Source organism: Sminthopsis crassicaudata, chromosome 1, assembly GCF_048593235.1.
Source record: "Sminthopsis crassicaudata isolate SCR6 chromosome 1, ASM4859323v1, whole genome shotgun sequence".
NCBI lineage: Eukaryota > Metazoa > Chordata > Mammalia > Dasyuromorphia > Dasyuridae > Sminthopsis > Sminthopsis crassicaudata.
The window spans coordinates 264,278,048-264,297,782 of record NC_133617.1 but is presented as its reverse complement, the minus strand read 5'-3'; the positions used below and the strand labels follow the sequence as shown (position 1 = coordinate 264,297,782).

Genomic DNA, 19,735 nt, shown 5'->3' with positions numbered 1-19,735 from the left:
AGAATGAATAACACCTAACAGAACTGAAATCTCTCCTAAAATGGAAATGTGAAAACTGCAGATAATTTTAGTGTTAACAGTGTTAGATTTCTTCAAATAAAAAGAGTAGCTATTTTGAAATAATGTCTTTCTTGTAAAAACATATAAATATTTACTACTGATGAGTCATGTGAAAGACTTGCAAGAGATGTCAGAAATAGAAGCTCAAGACAAGAAAAAACCCAATCCTGTCAGGTATGTGTGAAATAAGCAAAGAAGTAGAAAGTTATTTTGGGAGTCTGGATGAAAGTCTTCTAGACCGGCAGGAAGATGTTGCTATAGCTACAATTAAAAATACTGATGCTCAGAATAATGAGAATTTGGTAGCAATTCATTGCAGCAGAGTTTAATCCAGACTTCTTTCAATAACTATGGAGATGTTGTGGGGTGGGAGGTGAAAAGATAAAGAGAAACACCATCAAAAATGGCTGCACCAGGAGCAATTTATTAGCATAACACTTTTTTTTTTCAAGATTTCATAACAACTGAAGTATGTACAAAGTCTTACAGCATTTACACCATAAAAAAGTTTATTAGCTGATGAAGTATATAAGGTAGGGATGCGATGTACTTCAAAGCATGAATATGATAATAATGAAGCAGGCCACTGTACTTTCAACTTTTTTGCTACCACACCACAACTGTCTGCTGAATGACAGTTCATTAAATCATTGGGAAGACACAAGATTGTCTTGAAAGAAGATTGGGAGCAGGGAAGGAACAGGTCTATGTGTTGCACTAACGACCATAAGGAGAAGGGAAAAGAAAAAAAAAAAATCTACATACTGTTATGTTTCTACATTTTCCTAGAGCTGTAACTGACGTTCACAGCCTGAGATATAACATATGCAAGACAACATAATCACACCTTTTCAGATATAGTTCAGCTACTGAATGTCTTTACTTTTGAATAGGAGGCTTTATGCTAATATGGCTGTGTGTTTCCATTTTTTGTTCATGAACTCTTCAAATAGGTCTAACCCCACCAGCCCACCCTTCCCCTCACAAAAGAAAAAAAAATATGGAAGGATGTATTTGATAATTTTTTTTTTTTTAAGGGAGAAAAAGAAGGCATTTAGTATCAGCTTTAGGGTCCAGCCATTCCTGTCAAAAGTTTAAGACTGGGAATCTTTGAATGATCGACAAAACGTTGCTCCACCTCTCCACTCCCCCGGATCAAATATTCTTCTAACCACCACCTCCTAACTTTATTCATCTGCTAATGTAAAGGCTCATTTTTTCTTGGGATCAGGCTAGGTAGACCCAGAGGTATTTCTGTACTGACTCAAATTCAAGGCTTGGCTAAATTATTTCTCTTAAAAGAAACGCGGAATGGTTTGTGTCTCCATCCTACAGTTTCAGGATGTGGCATGTTAATTTCAGGCAGAAATGGATAAGTATCTTATTTTCCATTCTATTCCTCCAGAAACTTAGATCCCTTCACCCTTGCCTAGGCCGATGCATCATTTTTGAGATGAAATCCACCTCCTACCTCGCCCCATTGTTACTCTTTCACATGTAGGCTAAGTGGGCATTATTTAAAAAATAATTACTTTCCAAAAAAAAAAAAAAAAAAAAAAAGATTCCATTCCCAACTCAAGAGCCGGTAATGTGGGTTGACAAATTTTAATTAAGACACATAAAGGTGGGCTATAAAAACACAACAACTACATAAATATCGAAGAAGTCATTATGCCAATTTCATGTAAACAGTTCTGAACAGAATGAAGCCCTAACTAGATTCTGGTCTTAAACTTTTGGCAGATAATGTGTATTACGCTCAGCCAGGCTCTGCGGTTATTGTTCAAGTGGAAGCCAGATCAGTTCACATGTTGACAGGCATGCAACTTGAAAACATTGCACAACGGGCAACACAAAGAGATTGGAGAAGTTGACGCAACTTCAAGTAGACTTCACAACCCTTCACAACTGACTATTCACAGACAAAGGGACGGTCCTTCCTCATCTCGGCGCGGGAGCTCGCCTCCCCCCCCCCCTCAAACATGAGACACTTTCTGGGACTCTCTTGCTTGCTTGATGCTGTACAACCACTTGATGATTCGGGCATTTCTCTCGATTGCAGAAATGCCGTAGGGCACGCGGTCATTGGCACTGTCGTCGTTTCTAAGGTCGCTGTTGCTGTCCTGAGACTGTTCACAGTCTGAGCTGATCATGCTTGCACTGCGAAAGTTGAGGGATATTATATCGGAGTTGGCCCTGGCAAAGTTCTCCATGCCCAGGTTTTCCAGCTCCTCGGGATCCAGGCCGCAGTAGTTAAAGAACCTCTCCACGTCGGCGTCCACCCGGAAGTACCTGTCGCTTAAGTCCGATTTGGACCGCTGCAGGGAGGGCCTGCGGCTGACGCCACAGCTGGATTCCACCGCGTCCATTTCGGGAGATTTCATCGTGGCAATGGCGGCCACCTTGGGTTTGGGGGGCAGCGGTGGCGCTGAGCTACTGCAAGGTATTGCTTTTAAAGGTTTCACACTAGTCACTTTCCGAATGTCGGATGAGCTATGGGAAACGTGCAGGAAGGACTCTGCAGAGTGCTCCAGCAGCCTTCTGCTGACGTTGGAGTTGCTCTCCTGGGGGCTGCTGCGGCCTTGGGTGGGGTAAACCCTCAGCGACTCTGCAAACGAGTGTCGGTTTAGTTCCGCTGAATCTGACCTGTGGGGGGGCCAGTTTCTGGCGCTGTGTTTGTGACCTGAGCCTGAGCTGGAGCCCTCAGAACTATTAATAATGTTTTTCAGTATCTCCAGTTTTAAGTTCTCTCTTTGCACGCCGCTCTCAGTCTTTGCATTGTTGTTAAACACTTTCAAGGTGGGGCTGCCCAAGGCTCGCTTGGCGGCGGGGCAGACAGGTGGCTTGGCCAGCACAGCCGGCTTCACGGGCTCCTGTTTGGCATTAATGACTTCTTGGCTCTTGACATATTTTGCCTTATCGGCTTCTAGTCTTTCCACGGCGCTAAGTCTTTTGGGATTAGGCTCCGCTTGCCTGCGAAAATAGTCTGGTCCTTTGTTCAAGATGCGGAGTGGGACTGCCGAGGTGAACGTCACCGCTGGGCTGACAGGTTTCACCATGCTACCTGTCTGAAGGGTCTCTGTAGGCATGTTGGGTGGTCTTTCCCCCGCAGCCGTTTTGGATTCTCTTCTGAGCTCTGCTGAACGGACTTTGTAGAAACATATACATTAAGCACGAGGAATAGTGGATGAATCTTTGGAATCTGAGGGTTAGCAGTGCCTCATCTCACCGAGTTCATTAAATGCTACTGTGTTTCCCTCTCTTTAAAGGCAGCTTGTGTGCAAAGGGCCACCAGACACAAGTCCGTTTAAATCTGCTCCGCTGGTTCCTTTCTTCTCACTGAAGCATGTGGGAGTCTCTCTTCCGAGGGCTTTGTGCTCAGCGACAGTCAGGGATCTGAAAAACAAAATAACCAACCACGGGTGAGGATCGGGGTGTGACATCATAGCTATAGCAACAGAGAAACTCGGTAGACTCCTTTAGTCACTGGCTGAATTACAGCCCCAGGCGGTGCGGTCAAAGCGGAAGCACTCCTACCATCACACCTTTGGAGAGTGTGCATCAGCTTCAAACGGTGGAAAAACTGGGATTAATGGATGAGTGCACAGATGCATCTGAGCCAGCCTCCGATTTAATCAATTCTACACAAACAGGCTGAAGGGAGCAGTAGCTCAATCAAAACTAAGCAGCAATTCCCGCTGTTCTCCAGAAGCAAAGAGCCTCTCTGGGCTCCCGAACAAAGGCGCCGTGTATGGCCACTGGAGTCCGAGTGTTAGCACTGGTATCTCATCTCATAAATTTTAAAATGTCGCTCTGTTTCTGACGGAAATCTTAATTTGGTCCGGATTGCCCTTTTCATTGCCTATAATCCATTCTTTTTTCAAGGGAAAGAATGATCCCTCTCACTGACCACTACCAATTTCTTTATCACACATAAAAGTAATCACTTCCTTTTCAAGTCTCTCAAAAGCAGAAATAATGTGTCAGAGGTTCCGACAGGAGGGAAAGATAGAGTGTATTAAAGCATCTCCTTGTTATCCACGCACATTCTATTTCAGTTCTGAGCATTTTCTCTGGCTGTCCCCCATCCTTGTAATGTTCTGGTTCCTGGCTTCTTTCAAGCTCCAGCTAAAATCTCATTTAAAGGAAATCTGTCCCAACTTCTCCTGAATTCCAGTGCTTTCCTTCTTTTCCTCCTGCTTATGCTAACTAGAGCTTGTCTCTATTTAGCTGTTAGTTGTCTCACAATTAGTTTGTGAGCTCCTTGGAGGCACCTAATGGTAGTAAAAATTAGTACTAATAGCAGTACAGTGCCTGTCACTTAAGTAGACACTTTCACATACATGAGTCAGCATGGTGTCCATTTAGGGTTGAGAGCTGGCCCTGGAGTCTAGAAGACCTGAACTCAAATTCTATCTCTCATATACACAAACTTTCAGTGGCCATAGCAAATATTTAAATAAAGGAGTTGGTAATCTCTTTTAGTGGGAGAAAACTTTAGATAGAAGTTCTCTACACTGAGGAAATCAATCCATCAAGGATTGTTTATTAAGGTTTGACATCTTCCCATGCATTGGAGCTACACAGTACTGTACTGTACATGTACTTTTACTCCAGTACATGTACTGGAGAGTACAAAGACAAAGATTACAAGTAAGAACATAGTTTCTATACAATGTATAATTTCATACACTGTCTCTGTGAGGTTTTTAGATTTTTCATTGAAATCATGTGTCTAAACTTCTTCACTTGCCCAATCTAAACCAGTCCTTTCCCTTGTAAAGCAAGATTGTATCTTAAGTTTAGTCCATCAAATATTACAAACTGGGTTTTTTTTTTGTTTGTTTGTTTGTTTTTGAGGCAATTGGAGTTAAGGGACTTGCCCAGGGTCACACAGCCAGGAAGTGTTAAGTTCTGAGATCAGATTTGAACTTGGGTCCTCCAGAATTCAGGGCTGCCCCCCCTTTTTTTTTTCAAGAAAGCAGTAAAGACCAGAAGGGGAACAGCTGTAAGAGAAGTAGCTTTATATATTTTTTTCCTTAATAGTATTTTCTTTTTCCAAATCCATGTCAAGATTGTTTTTAACATTCATTTTTGTAAGATTTTTTTATTCTAAATTTTTTCTTCCTCCCTCTTTCATCTTATATTTTCCCAAGATACAGAATCAGTGACTCTTATCTTCCTAAGAAAGTTGATTGCTACTACCTTAAAGAAGAGTTATAATTAGGGAAACTAAAATTTAGAAGATTGAGGCATTGAACCAAAATTTCAAGTAACTGTTTACCTACTCAAGTAAATTCAGTGATATTCATTTCACATAAAAAATGCTCCATTCCCATAGTAAGAGAAAAAAAAAAAGTGCATATTACTATTAGCAAAATTAGAAACAACTGATTTTTCTCCTTGAAGTCTTCTGAAATACATTCTCTAAATACAAACCATCATTTTTACTTTGATGATAAAGTAGACACGATTTCAGTAATCTGCTCAGGGGCCTGCTACACTAAAAACATTTTCCTATTCAGGGTCTAAGAAGCCCCAAGGCAACTTCTGCATAAATGATTTCCCCCGAATTTGCAATTCCACATTGACATTTCAGTTCAGTTTAAAAAGAAACCTCTTCTCATTAAGCTCAGAATGTTGTTTGTTGGAATAGAATTGCAATGAAACTTAGAAAGCAAAAAAGAAATTCTCCCCCAGAGTCAGCCATCAAGTCACTATGTTGTATTTTATTTCACCTGGAAAAGTTGTGCCCCATCTTAATATTTCATGATACTGAAGAGATTCCAACTTTCTTGAGGAAAAAAAAGAGAAAGATGGCAACAGTAAGCTACTGTGAGAATGAAAGACCATCTTTACCAGAAAGGGAGCTGCAAACCTGGATATAGAAGGACACAGGAAGATGGAATGCTGAACAATGTGGCTATTCTCTTGCCCAATCACTAGGTTATTACAGCAAGGTACCATGTAGGAATAAGTCAGTCTCTGTACATGTACTTTGTACATGATTAGTGCTTTGAGGAAAAAATATTAAAATCCATTTAAATCTATCAGTATTCATTCTAGTTTTACTTGATGGTCATCTATACATGGTGGGATGAAAAAATTCTTCACTCTGCTATCAATCTACTGATGATTCTCTTTCCAAATTTAGTTGGGCTATCTTTGGACAGCAGACAAGTTATGATATCTGAAGTAGCTTTGTAAATATGGACCAATCTGCCAGAACTTATCCTCCAAATGGAATATTATATGACAATCTAGAGTTACCTCTATGCTATAAGATGGCACCAGAGGACAACTGTTATGGACTATATTTAAAAAATAAAAATTACAAAAAGCCTGTCATTAATGATTTTACTGTTATTGTTCTAATCAGAAAACCCTAATTATAATCTAATATTTGTTCTACAAGAATAGGAATAGTATGGCCTTCAACTTTCGAACAATAACACTGTCAGAATGCTCATTTCTCAGTTGCTTCTCTTTTCAAAAATAGCATTTACCCACTTATGCAAATCACAGAAATGTTATAAGGATTAATAATAATTCAGAAAGAGATTGGAATTCTGGTGTTGCAGAGAAAAGTTTTTCCTCTCTCGTTTTGTCATTAATGGTTACTCTCCTTCTCTATAGTAGACTGAATTTGTAAGGGGTCATAAAGGGTACAGATGAGAAGAGTGACAGAAGAAAAGCATGCTATAGAATTATGAAACAGAATCCCCAGTACCTGGTTTGTTTAATGCTTCATGTTTTCAGAAAGATTTAGTGAACAAAATTAGAATAGTTACTATGTTCAGTCCAGTGTTAGATGCTGAGGGCAATTAAATAAAAAAAGAGAAGATCCTTAAATCTTCAAGGAGCTTATATTATATTGAGGAGATACAACATATACATGGAAGAAGAAGAAGCCATGAATGGACATTGCAGAGAGCTAGATTAAGATTTGATATAAGGAAAATCTTTCTTTACCATTCAAACTATTCAAAACTGGATCAGGAGACAATGTTTACCTCACTAGAAGTATTTCAGCAAAGGCTGGATGACCACTTGTGGCTGCATTTCATTACAGTTTGGATTAGATGTCCCTTGAACTGTGGCATTTTAATTTTCATATCTCCACAACCTAGCACAGTGACTTATTCAGGCTCAGTAAATGTTTAACTGAATTGCAAGGAAATCTCCTTGGCTTCAGGGGAGACAACAGGTGGCTACATTCTGAAGTGATCAGGGAAAATTTCATTACCCTTAAGATGGCCCCTGAGGGATGGGGTGGATAAGATTTTTAGACAGAGAGGAAAGAGAATTCTCTGCATGCTAGGGAGCAAATCAACAAGGAGATGAAAATTAAATGAAATGAAACAAACTTCCAAACAATTGAAAAGGACAATGCTCTCCCTCTGGAAGTAGGAGAACTATTAATTCCTCATTACTGGAGACCTTCAAGCAAATGTCAAGTACTTAGAAATATTTCTATTCAAGACTGAGTTAGATTTGAAGATTTCCTCCAGCTGATTTTCTCTAGCCATGCCTTCTGTATTCAATTCCTTTCAGGCTAGCACTTCCACTTACCAAATGAGAATGGACTCCATCCACAGAGTGACCTCTTGGACTTTGAGAAGCCAGTTTTGACCTCACCTCAATGAATTTCAGGTATCCCTTGTACTTCTGGGACATCTCCAGAAATATTACCATGTCCATATACATATTCTTCCCACTTTGGAGGTTCCAGTTATGTGTAGTTTCTACTTCTTAAAATGTAAGGTCATTGAGGGCAGAGACTTTTTTGCTTACTTTTATTTGTATCCCCAGCATTTAGGGCAGGCTGGCACAATATAGATGCTAATCAATCTATTATTTATTTATAGCTACCTTCTAAATTCTGTCTAATGCTGAGATTCTATTGCAGAAACAATTCAAAGCATCTACTACTGTCTGGTGACAATTGTAGGACAGTCTCAGATCCAAGTGAAATAGATATTGAATGGCTACACTCATTTAATTCAACACCCCAAGGTACAATATGAATTGTGAGCCTACTAAAATTCTGCTCAGTACCTCAAATTTCTAGTATAACTGAATGTCAAACACAATTTGCATTTACATAATTGGGATGGCTATTTCATTTTGAGGTAATTTAACAGAATTTTAGGGCTTGAATGGACTTTAAAGACTAGTCTGTCTCATTTTCTAAATGAGCAAAAGTAACTCAAATAATATTGAACTGTTATTTGTTTATTAATTTTTGGCATAATTGCTAGAAGCCAAACCCTTCTATCTATCTATATTCTTTGTTGTTCCAGTTTAGACAGATCCAAAATCTTCATATTATAAGCAAAGATAGTACTCAAAGTTATTAGTTGAATATTTAAAAACAAATATTTGAATTACTCTAAAATAAAAAAAAAAAATGACAAGAATGTTCCATTCTACAACTTAGAGGTACATCCTATTTAAAATAACCACAAAAAAAAAACCAGCCAATGTTTATTGAATACTTAATAGACAGAAACACCATGCTGGATGCAGCAAGTAATACAAAAAAGGATAGGATATTCTCTCAGGTGGTCTGAATGAATTTATAATCTATACAGGGAAATAAAACACATGGATTTAAAAAGCTAACTAAGGAAACAAAGCTGTGAATTGGTGCCAAATGAAAAAGCCAGATAGTAAATGCCTCTGAAGTTTGGAGATGGATGAGAATGCCATGTTCTGAGGTGGTCAGGGAAAGTTTCATTACCTTAAGATGGCCTCTAAGGGATGGATAACATTTTAAACAGAAAGGAAAGAGAACTACCTGCATGCTGGGGATGGATGTTAGTTTGAGCAAATTAATTAAGCAACCAATCAATCAAGAAACATTTATTAAACAGTAATAGTACCTCAGATGTCTTAATACAATTTAAAGCATTAAAACTTCCAAAATAGAAATGCTACAAAATTACAAAAGAACATAATTTGAATGTCTGATTACTAGAAATGTAGAAATATTAATTTTTCTTATTAAAATTCAACATAGCCACCATATTTGTGTTATATACATCACTCAAGTTGATTTTTGGACTTTGTAAAAACTGTCATCAATTGTTGCTCCGTGAAGGAAAGTATTGCATTTGTAATCTTAGCCTTATGATCATCCAAATATTGAAAATTTGATGCAAACATGACAATTTGGACTTGACCCCACAAGAAAACAGTCTAACAAAGATATATCAGGTGACCAAGGTAGTTAGGCAAGAACATATTCTGATGCATCAGTCTGATAAAGTGTCATCTAGAGAGTGGTGCACAATCAAAATGCTCCACCTTGTTAAAGTAAAAAAAAAAAAAAAAAAAAAAATTTCAAATTCACAGAATTATGGAAGTACTTTTATATACTAGCTTTTTGAAAAGTTTCAAACATACTTCTAAAGTTACTGAAGCTTTAAAATTGCATTCATTCTTATGGCTTATATAGCCCTGGCAGAGGGATAGGTGAAAGTATGACAATCTAAACAAAAAAGGGACATTGTCTGTGATCATCATGCAAACTGAGGTCATGTTCAAAAACCAAGTTCTCTGGGATCTGATTTACTTTATTAATAATGACTCTGAGAACTTTCAGGTATCTATAGAACCATTCTACCTTACATGTGTAACATAATTTATTAATTTAAAATTTATCAAATTAATACAAAAAGAGAAGTTTTTACTATCTGAAATATACTAAAACAGGAAGGTTCTGTGAAGTGGCAAGAATAGAACATCTTTGGGTATAGGAATATTTGAATAGGAATGGAGAAGTTTAATGACAGAACCCGGTTCTTCTTAAAGCCAAGTCCAGGAGTACTCTGTTTATACCACTTCTATTCTATATTCTATCCCTACCTTTATAAATAGTATTTACTTCTCTCTCAAAACCATGGATTCATCCTTGACTCTTTTCTCCCTCCACTTCCACATCCAAAATCTTCCATTAACTATATATATATATATATATATATATATATATATATATATATATATAAATAATTTTTTACAGCCACATTTGAATACAACTTCACTTTGTAGACAATATTCCTCTTTTATTTTCATCATCATATTTTTTCTTTGTCATTCCTGTTTATTTCTGTTAGGCGATATTTGGCCTATTACATTAGCATTCCTATTTAAATTCTCTTTTCCCAGTTAAAAGGCATCCTTATACTGATGCATCTTGCTTGAGATCTATTTTATAAATGCCATTTTTTTTTTTTGTAGAAAATTTCTCTTTTCTCCCATAGGATAAAATCTCTTTTTCTTAATCTAGTATTCAAGAGTTCTCCCAATATGGCTCCTGCTTAGTTTTCCAAACTGCTCCCCTTGACTATCCTATTCTTGGTCAATATCCAAAGAATATCTTAATCTTTGGTCCAACTCAGCTGGTTTAACTATGTACTATAACCATAGCTATATATATATATGTATACTTTATTTATACCTGTCTTTACTTAGAAGATATAAGTTGAGAAAACTTTAAAATACCATTTTTTGCATTAACCTATTAGTGTAAGAGTATAGGACCCACTACTTTCTTCATTTTATCAATGATGCATGACTATCTATGCTAGTCATGAAATCACAGACCTCTGAAAACTGAAAATATTTTATTCTCTGGTGCTTCCAGCTCCCCGTGGAATCCTTCACTTTCATTTAATTCCACAGTTATTGCCTACTATGCTAAATGATGCCTATTTTGGAATAAATACCCATTCTGTTAATATTGGATTGTTTGAATTATATTTCCTTAACATTGACGAAACAAAATGAAATACTTGTGAAAGTTAATAAAGAATTATTCTGATCAAAGTATGACAATTCATTTTGCTGAAGAGAGTATTAACTAGTGTATCCAACAGAATTAATGAAAATCAATTACATTTTCTCTGTATCTTCACATTACTCACCACAGACACACTATAGACCTATTCTTCATGTCACTTTGTATGCCTAGATGCAGCTTGGAATTTCCTTAATACTAAACTTTTATACTTAAAACTATTTTAAAAAGTAATTTAGCATTGCATAAAATTTGTAGCTGGGGAACTTTTGACAAATGTTTATATTATGATTATCATAAAAAGAACAAATTCGCATTTCAAAGCAAAATATACCTAACATTTACTGGCCAAAGAAAGTAAATGTCATCTCTTTTGGGAAATTTTCATTTATCTATTCTAATTAGCAGAAGGTTTCTTCTATCCTCAGTATCTCCCCTTGCATTTTAAAAACAAACCCCTCTTCCTATTGGCATACAATCAACAAGGGTAACTTGTAAATTCCATTTGCAGTTGAAGAATAACTTGCATTCCTTGCAAAAGCCAAGGAAAAAATGGAAAAATGACAATGAACCATAAACTGAAATGGGAATGGATTTAAATTCGTACTCTGTAAACTGAACAGAGGCTACAAAGCCACAAGGCCAATCAACTGGAAATAGTAAGTCAAAGCTACCATCCTTTCCATGACCTTAACTTTTTTTTTTCAATTATTAAATGATGAGTATCTTCTTCTTTCTCATCTCCATGGCAAAATCCCTCATCCATGTTGCAATCATCTACTATTCTAACAACTAAAACTTCTCCTTACTGACCTCCCTAACCTTTCCCTTGGCAATTCAGTTTGAAGTCACAAGTAAAATAATGTCCCCCTCTTCCTATTACTATCTCTGTGTTCCCTTTGAATCTGGTAGATTGATATTATTTTCTTTTTTTTGTTTTTTTGTTTTGTTTTTGTTTTTCATATTTAATTTACTTTTAATTTATAGAATAAAACAAGCATTTCCATAACAGTATAATAAAAAGAATGATTGCACACGAATCTACAACTCTTATTATGTATAAATTGCTATTTCTTTTAAATACATGAGGATAACATGTAACTGTTTTTCTTTTTCTTTTTTTTTAATTAATAGTTTTTATTTACCAGATATTTGTATGGGTAATTTTACAACATCGACAGTTGCCAAACCTTTTGTTCCAATTTTTTCCCTCCTTCCCCCCCACCAGATGGCAGGTTGACCAATACATGTTAAATATGTTAGAGTATAAATTAAATACCATATATGTATACATGACCAAACAGTTGTTTTGCTGAACAAAAAGAATCTGACTTTGAAATAGTGTACAATTAACGTGTGAAGGAAATCCAAAATGCAGGCGGACAAAATTAGAGGGATTGGGAATTCTATATAGTGGTTCATAGTCATCTCCCAGAGTTCTTTTGCTGGGTGTAGCTGGTTCAGTTCATTACTGCTCTATTGGAACTGATTTGGTTCATCTCATTGTTGAAGAGGGCCACGTCCATCAGAATTGATCATCATATAGTATTGTTGTTGAAGTATATAATGATCTCCTGGTCCTGCTCATTTCACTCAGCATCAGTTCATGTAAGTCACTTCAGGCCTTTCTGAAATCATCCTGTTGGTCACTTCTTATAGAACAATAATATTCCATAATATTCATATACCACAATTTATTCAGCCAATCTCCAGTTGATGGGCATCCATGTAGTTTCCAGTTTCTGGCCATTATAAAGAGGGCTGCCTTAAACATCCTTGCACAGACAGGTTCCTTTCCCTTCTTTAAGATCTCTTTGGGATACAAACCCAGTAGCAACGCTGCTGGATCAAAGGGTATGCACAGTTTAATAACTTTTTGAGCATAGTTCCAAATTGCTCTCCAGAATGGCTGGATGTGTTCACAGTTCCACCAACAATATATCAGTGTCCCTGTTTTCCCACAGATTGATATTATTTTCTTAAAATCACTTAAAACTCTTGTCTGTCTTTGAATTTGGCACTATTAAGCTCTTTTTGTAGTAGCAAAGAATTGGAAAAGGAGTGGCTACCTATCAACCAGGGAATGGCTGAACAAGCTGTTGTACATGAAGGTAATGGAATATTATTATTTTATAAAAAACAATGAACAAACTGATTATTAAAAGGCCTGGAAAGATTTACATCAACTGATGCTGAGTGAAATAAGCAGAATCAGGAACACATTGTACACAATAAATAACATCAAGAATGTCCAATAATCAACTATGAAAGGCTTGAAAAAACAAAACAAAACTATGAAAGGCTTGGTTCTTCTTAGGGGTTCGGTGATCAGAAGCAATTCCAATAGACTTTGGACAAAAAATGCCATCTGCATCCAGAGAAAGAACTAAAGAGACTAAATGTAAATCAACACATGCCATGTTCACTACTTTTTTCTGTTTTTTTTTTTTTTTTTTTTGTTTTAAATCTCTCCCATGGTTTTTCCCTTCTGCTGATTTTTCTCTCCTAACATGATTCACAAAGCAACGTGTATTAAAAATAAATTTACTATTAAAAACAAAACAAAACAAAACAAAAAAATGGCACTACTAAACACTCAGCTTGGGAACTTCCATCCTGTAGCCATGCTATCTTGACAGGAAAGACAGAGCGGAAGCACATGGTCTACTATCTCCAGCTTGCTCCAGACACCAAACCAAGCCTCACACCCCCTAATCACCTATCATGGACATTGTGTTATCAATCCCTTGTCATCTCTGCAGCTGAGAGAACTCTGGTCCCTTGTGATTAACTCTCAGATATTCAGTTTTCTTGCTAATTGACTTTATTCTTTTGCTGGACACTTGGTCTCCAAAGGATAAACCACCTACTTGTCTGTACCAAGACTGATTCCTGGCTCTGACTCTTACCCATGGGTTTGCTCCATTGGTGGCTCCTCAGGCATGCTGATGCCTTTTGACTTATCACATCCCAATCTCCCAATCTCAGACATCTGATATGGTTTTATTACCAACAATCACCTGCATTACATTTGGTTTTAGACTTTCATAATGTACAATCAGAGAATCATCAGCTTAGAACTGCAAGGCACGTTAGAAATAATTTAGTCCAACCCTCTCATTTTAGAGATGAGGAAATGGAGACCCAGACATGAAGTGGCTTGTTACAGGTCATAAAGGAAATTGGTGGTAAAGTGGGACCAGAATTCAAAGCTCATAACTCCAGTGCTCTTTCTTATAAACTACACCTATCCTCTATATTCTAATTATTCCATTACTGTCAAATGACAGTGCTTATCCTAATTCACATAAAAGTAAGAGGTTATGGCTGGGCCATTTTGGCTGAAAAGTTACCTTCACATGACCCCATTTTGTATTGTGCCTGCATTTCAATTGCATAGGAAATATAGAGCTTCTGAGATTAAAGTCAGCTAAATGTCCTATGTAAAAAAGTGAAATCAAATCTGAAAACAGGCAACTAGAAATAACAAGCCATATTCCTACATATAATAACCGTTTAATACATGTTCATCTTTATAATTTTTCTACTATGTCATCTTATATCACTTTGGGAGATTAACTTTGTTTCTTTCTTTGTTTCTTCTCTTTCTTTCTTGGCGAGCATGTTGTCCTAAGTTATAGATTTGGGAATAATTTAAATGAAGATGTTTCTCCTTTAGACATTGAAAATGAGATGAAAATTCAGAAAAAATTACCCTCTGTTTTGAATTAAACTTTCTTTCTCAGGCATAAGGTGAAAATACTCTGCCATTTCCAAATGACAGTGTCATAAAACCGACAGAAATGGCCAAATAGCTTCCTTTTAACCTATAATTACAGAAATAAAAACTGCAATATAACTAGAGCCAAATGCCATTTAGAAATATTAGAGGAACACAATGAGCTTCTTAATGAAAACTACTACATATAATTAAGAAGCAGGAGTGCTAGAATTCTTAATGAAAATCCAATGAGTAGCTATATCTGGACAAACATAAAAAAAAGGCCATTGCTGCCAGGCATATTGCCATTCTATGCCCAGCTCTGAGATATTTTGTTTGTCAAACAAAGCTTTCCCATTAAGTAGGTCTCATTATTTCTTGAATATATAATGAAAGTCTAAAGATCCGTTAGGCAAATATTATTTGAGGAAGGTATCCATCATTCTCATGTGAGCTTCATTAACTGATTTGCCATTAATCTTATTGTTGTTTGTCCTTCATTCTCAAAGAGGACCAAGATATCAGAGAGGGGATGCCATGGCATGCAAGTGAATTGGATTTAAGTGAGGGAGGGCTATGCAAGGTCACCTGTTTCACTTTCTCTTCCAGAGCCATCTGGGTCCACTGGTGAGATATAAATCAAGATGACTAGAATATTCTTTGCTTAATATATTATTTAAGTACAATTCATCATGGACTCTAACCATTGAAAAGGTTTTTGTTTTGAAAAATCTTTTTCTATGCTTTTACTGTTGGGTCATTTTAGTCAACTTCATTTGTGGTTTACCTGACAAGGTACTCATTTACCATTTTCTTCTCCAGTTCATAGATGGAGAACTGAGGCAAACAGAGTTAAGTGATTTAGCTGCGTTAACCCAGTTAGTAAATGTTTGAGACTAGATTTGAACTCATGAAGATGAATATTCCCGATTCCGAGCCTGGTGTTCTATCCTCTGCATCACTTAGCTTCTCCTTTCAATGGTATAATAATGTTTGCAAAGACCTTTACAAATATTATTTCATTTTATCTTCATAACGGGTCTGAAGGTGTTATTTTTATTCCCATTTTAAACATGAGGAAATTGGGGAAAATAAAGCTTAAGTGGAATGTTCACATGGCTAAGTAAGTATCTGAGGATGAATTTGAACTCAGGTCCTCATGTTTCAGGGCTATCCACTGTACTATTTAGCTGCCCCTATAGTATCTTTTCTATATAAATAGCAAAAACCCTTGATTTGTACAATCACAATATATAAATTCTTATAACACAATTCTCTTATTTCTCATATCCTTTCTCTCTCTTGTCATTTGCATGATGTTTTTTAAAATTTTTATTTATTTTACTTTTTATTAACTGCATTTCCCAGAATGTTCAAATTCTGTAATAGGCTAATAAAAAAAAAAAAAAAAAGACACCCTTCATTATATGCACTGAAAGTCAACATTGCAGCTTATATAAGCTCATTTTTAAAAGATATGGTTCACTCTACTCAAGTCCTTCTCTCTTCTTGTCCTATTGGGATGAAGTAAGAATCCTTGGTCTTTCAAGGCTATTCCAACAGACTGCAAACTCTTATGGCTCCTACCACACACAGAAGCCTTCATGTATGGATATCTGTTCTCTTAGAACAGTCTTGTTAACTATACCCAGAGAAGGAACACTGGGAATTGAATGTAAAATATTAGCACTACTGTCTATCTACCCAGGTTACTTATACCTTCGGAATCCAATACTTAATGTGCAACAAGAAAATGGTATTTACACACATATTGAATATAAGGGATAATGTTATAAAAAAATCACTCATGCATACATACTGTCAAAAATGTATAATTATAAAATTAATAAAATAAAAAAATAGAATCTTAAAAAAAAAAAAAAAAAAGAACAGTCTTGTTAAATTTGGAGAGGCTTATCACCAACCTAGTCACCGGAGATGCATTTTATGGCCAAAAATAAAAGAAAAAGATCAGCTAGGTTACAGAAGAGACTAGAATCTATTTTGTATAGAGATTATCCTGACCAAGGAGCTTACTGATTGTTAAAATATACAAATAAATTTTCTGGCAAGATGAATTTCAGTAACCCAATTTTATCATTCTCAAGAGATAAAATTAAGCATTACTAATTCTATTCTAGGATATTCTTATTCTTTCTCTTCTCTTCAATCAGGAAACTTTTCTTTTGCTTTAGTTATTTTCAAGTGAGCCAGCAATATTCACCTCTCGCTCTTCTTTCTTAGTTTCAACTCTCCTCCCTGGGAAACCACTTAAAAAAAAGTAGATCTGATTCTAAAAGTTAACTTCCACCTTAATTCAAGAAGAACTTCATGATAACTTGCAATATTTAGGTTATAAGTTCATTTGTAGGGCACCACCATTACCAAACTAGTGACTAGGCCTCATGTTTAGAGAATTACTTTAACTATCTGAAATCCTTAGTTATATGGGTAATTGAAGGATATGCTACATGCTTACAATAACTAATACACAAAATCTTTAAAAAGATTTTCAAGTTTCTAATAAATAAAGTCAAAGAATGAAATGTGCTTGAGACAAATGAGTTACAAGGAAAGTGTGATATGCTTATATTTGAGGAGAAAAAAAGTAAGTCAGCTTTTTATAGGTAGGACAGTAGTTCACAGTGCACAGTTTAGAGAAATGAATCAAAATAGTTATTATATTATAAAATAATAGACACTTGTTAATATATGTAATATTTTACTTGTCCTCAAATGGTACAAATTTGACTTAATCAAGTCACATTTTGTAGACAACTCTGTCATTTAAAAAAAAAAAATTAATATCTAACTTTTAGATATTTCTTTGCTCACAAGTCCCTAAACTAACCCAAAGGAATGGGAAGGAAATGTAAGCCAAATCAAAAAACCACATTGCTTCCTAAAAACTAAAAATACGGTGAGAAAGATAGTAAAAAAAAAAAAAAAAAAATATTCTTTTATCTTCTGATTTCCTTCCCCTGAATTATCCCTGTCACTTTTTACTATGTATATCTTGTTATTCTGCTATAGCCTGATAACAAGGAGAGACCCCCATTCTCCCAAAACAACGTATGTCTTTATTGGCATGCAATGTAAAGTTCAACACAAGAATTTATTACACTGATCCTTCTTAGGTTGCTAATGTTTATCCATTTGAAACACTGAGTACTTTCTCTCTCAACCCCCTTCCCTCCCCCACCCCATGTGTGTATACACGTACACACACACACACACACACATTTTTTCCTCTTCGGAGAATAGTATGTGAATATCCAGGAACTGCTTATTCACAATTTTGCTAATGCATCAAAACCACATTGTGCTTAAAGAAGAACAGAGAGCAGAAAGAACAAATCAATAAAAGATTGGATTTTAGAGCAGAACCAATAGGATTACTATGGAGTGTAACTGATACTTGTTTAGTTCTTTTGCCAGTCAACACTAAAGATTCTTTTTGCACTGCTGTAAGCAAGCACACAAGTGGCTATTAGAACCACCAGTGCTTTCCTGGAATGTATTATGAAAACAGAGGATGTCCTTTACAATGAGAACATTTGAACTGGGTTTTAGGATAAGTACAGAATGAAAAGGAGAAAAAAAAAATTAATGAAAATATTTGCAGATGTTTAAGAAGATGGAAACACCCACCTTATTTTATGGGAAGGCTTAGCTATGAGGAAGCTAGGTAATACGGTGGAAAGAATTCTGGACTTGAAGTTAGGAAGGCCTAAAATCCAGCATCAGGAACTTACTTCATTGTGTAATCCTGGGAAAGCCACTTAACATTTCCTGATTTTCCTTTTCTGCAAAGGAAGGTATTGGATTCAAATGATATCTAAAGTCCTATTTATCTTCTAGATGTGAGAACTCTAATTCCAGGTCCAGCATTTTTATTCCCAATAATAATAATTTGAAAGTGTCTGAGAAGGTGGTGTTTATACTTATTATACCTTCACTTTTAAGTTTTAGGTTTTTGGACTCAAACATCTTTGGTCAAAAAAAAGAAAAGCAAATCAGAACCACTGCTATGCTTGTATGGATACTAATGAGAAGGCAGATGTAGGAAAAAAAAAAAAGGTGAAAATCAGTTAACATAGGGTGGAACATTAAGTGGTGACTAATTCTCCTTTGTCTGGCTACTCTATGGCAACCATCTCTTCTGCCAAAGATCATTTTGCTTAAAGAGATCTTAATCAACAGTTATTGCTATTTCCAGAAAGGAAAAAAAAAAAAAAAAAAAGGATATTTAGAGTGGTGGGAAAAGTATTTGTCAAAATGAAGGGGTAGGAGAGGAAGATTAATATGAGCTGGAAAAAATGCTGTAAATTCAGTATATGGAAAAAAAAATTGGCAATTCTTCTAATCATAAGTTGTTTGTTTTGTGAGATTCTCCTAAAGGCTCTAAGAGATTTGCTAAATTTTTAATGGAAAATAATTTTTCTTCTATCCTTGGAAAGAAATTAAATGCCTTCTAAGTAACAGAAAAAATAATAATTTAGTCATCACCCAATCCGGTAAAAATATGACAATGTTTACAGGGCCTGAAGAGAGCATAAAAATGGCATGTTAATTGAAATTGGGGTGAATTAACTCTTTCATGTCATTAGCGTACCAGTTAATAGAACAGGGAAAAATACTCCAGCTGTTCAATAGTAAAATCACATTTCTGGGAAGCATTGAAAGGATTAAGGTTTATATATTTCTGAAAGGAACATTATCTATGTAAGCCAACAGGAGGAAGAAAACAAAGAGTTCACAGTAATTCTCAGCAGAAGGCCTTAGGAATGAGGCTAAGAAACACTACTTATAGTCTCAGCTGCATCTCTTGGACTGTTATAAAAACAGTCTATAATACAAATGACAATGTAAGGGTAATAAAGTAAACTTGAAATTTTGTACAAAGTTAAAAATGGCTTCTTGGATAACAATTAAGATTTAGTGGGGAAGATGAATGACTAGAAAAGAGCAATAGAAGTATGTATATGTGCATATACACACAATACATGTATATGTATGTGTATGTGTGTCTTGTTCAAGAGAAATAGCTCTAGAAGAAAGAGTGGAAAGTAACCTAATATATTAATAAAGCAAGCTCCTATATGTGAATATGTGAACCTAGGGAAACAGTGAAAAGTATTTGGGTAAAGATA

At 35.8% G+C, this 19,735-nt stretch overlaps 1 protein-coding gene across 20 annotated transcripts in view; it reads right to left on the bottom strand.

The window, feature by feature from the left end:
* Positions 1-464: 464 nt before the first annotated feature.
* The window catches only part of FAM110B (family with sequence similarity 110 member B), a 200,715-nt gene continuing 181,444 nt past the window's right edge, over positions 465-19,735 (bottom strand). For all 20 annotated transcript variants that reach the window (XM_074278716.1, XM_074278714.1, XM_074278724.1 and 17 more), the window contains one exon: positions 465-3,456. In XM_074278716.1, the coding sequence (XP_074134817.1) occupies positions 2,037-3,149 (1,113 nt within the window). In that variant the 5' untranslated portion in view covers positions 3,150-3,456 and the 3' untranslated portion in view covers positions 465-2,036. The remainder of the gene's footprint in view (positions 3,457-19,735) is intronic.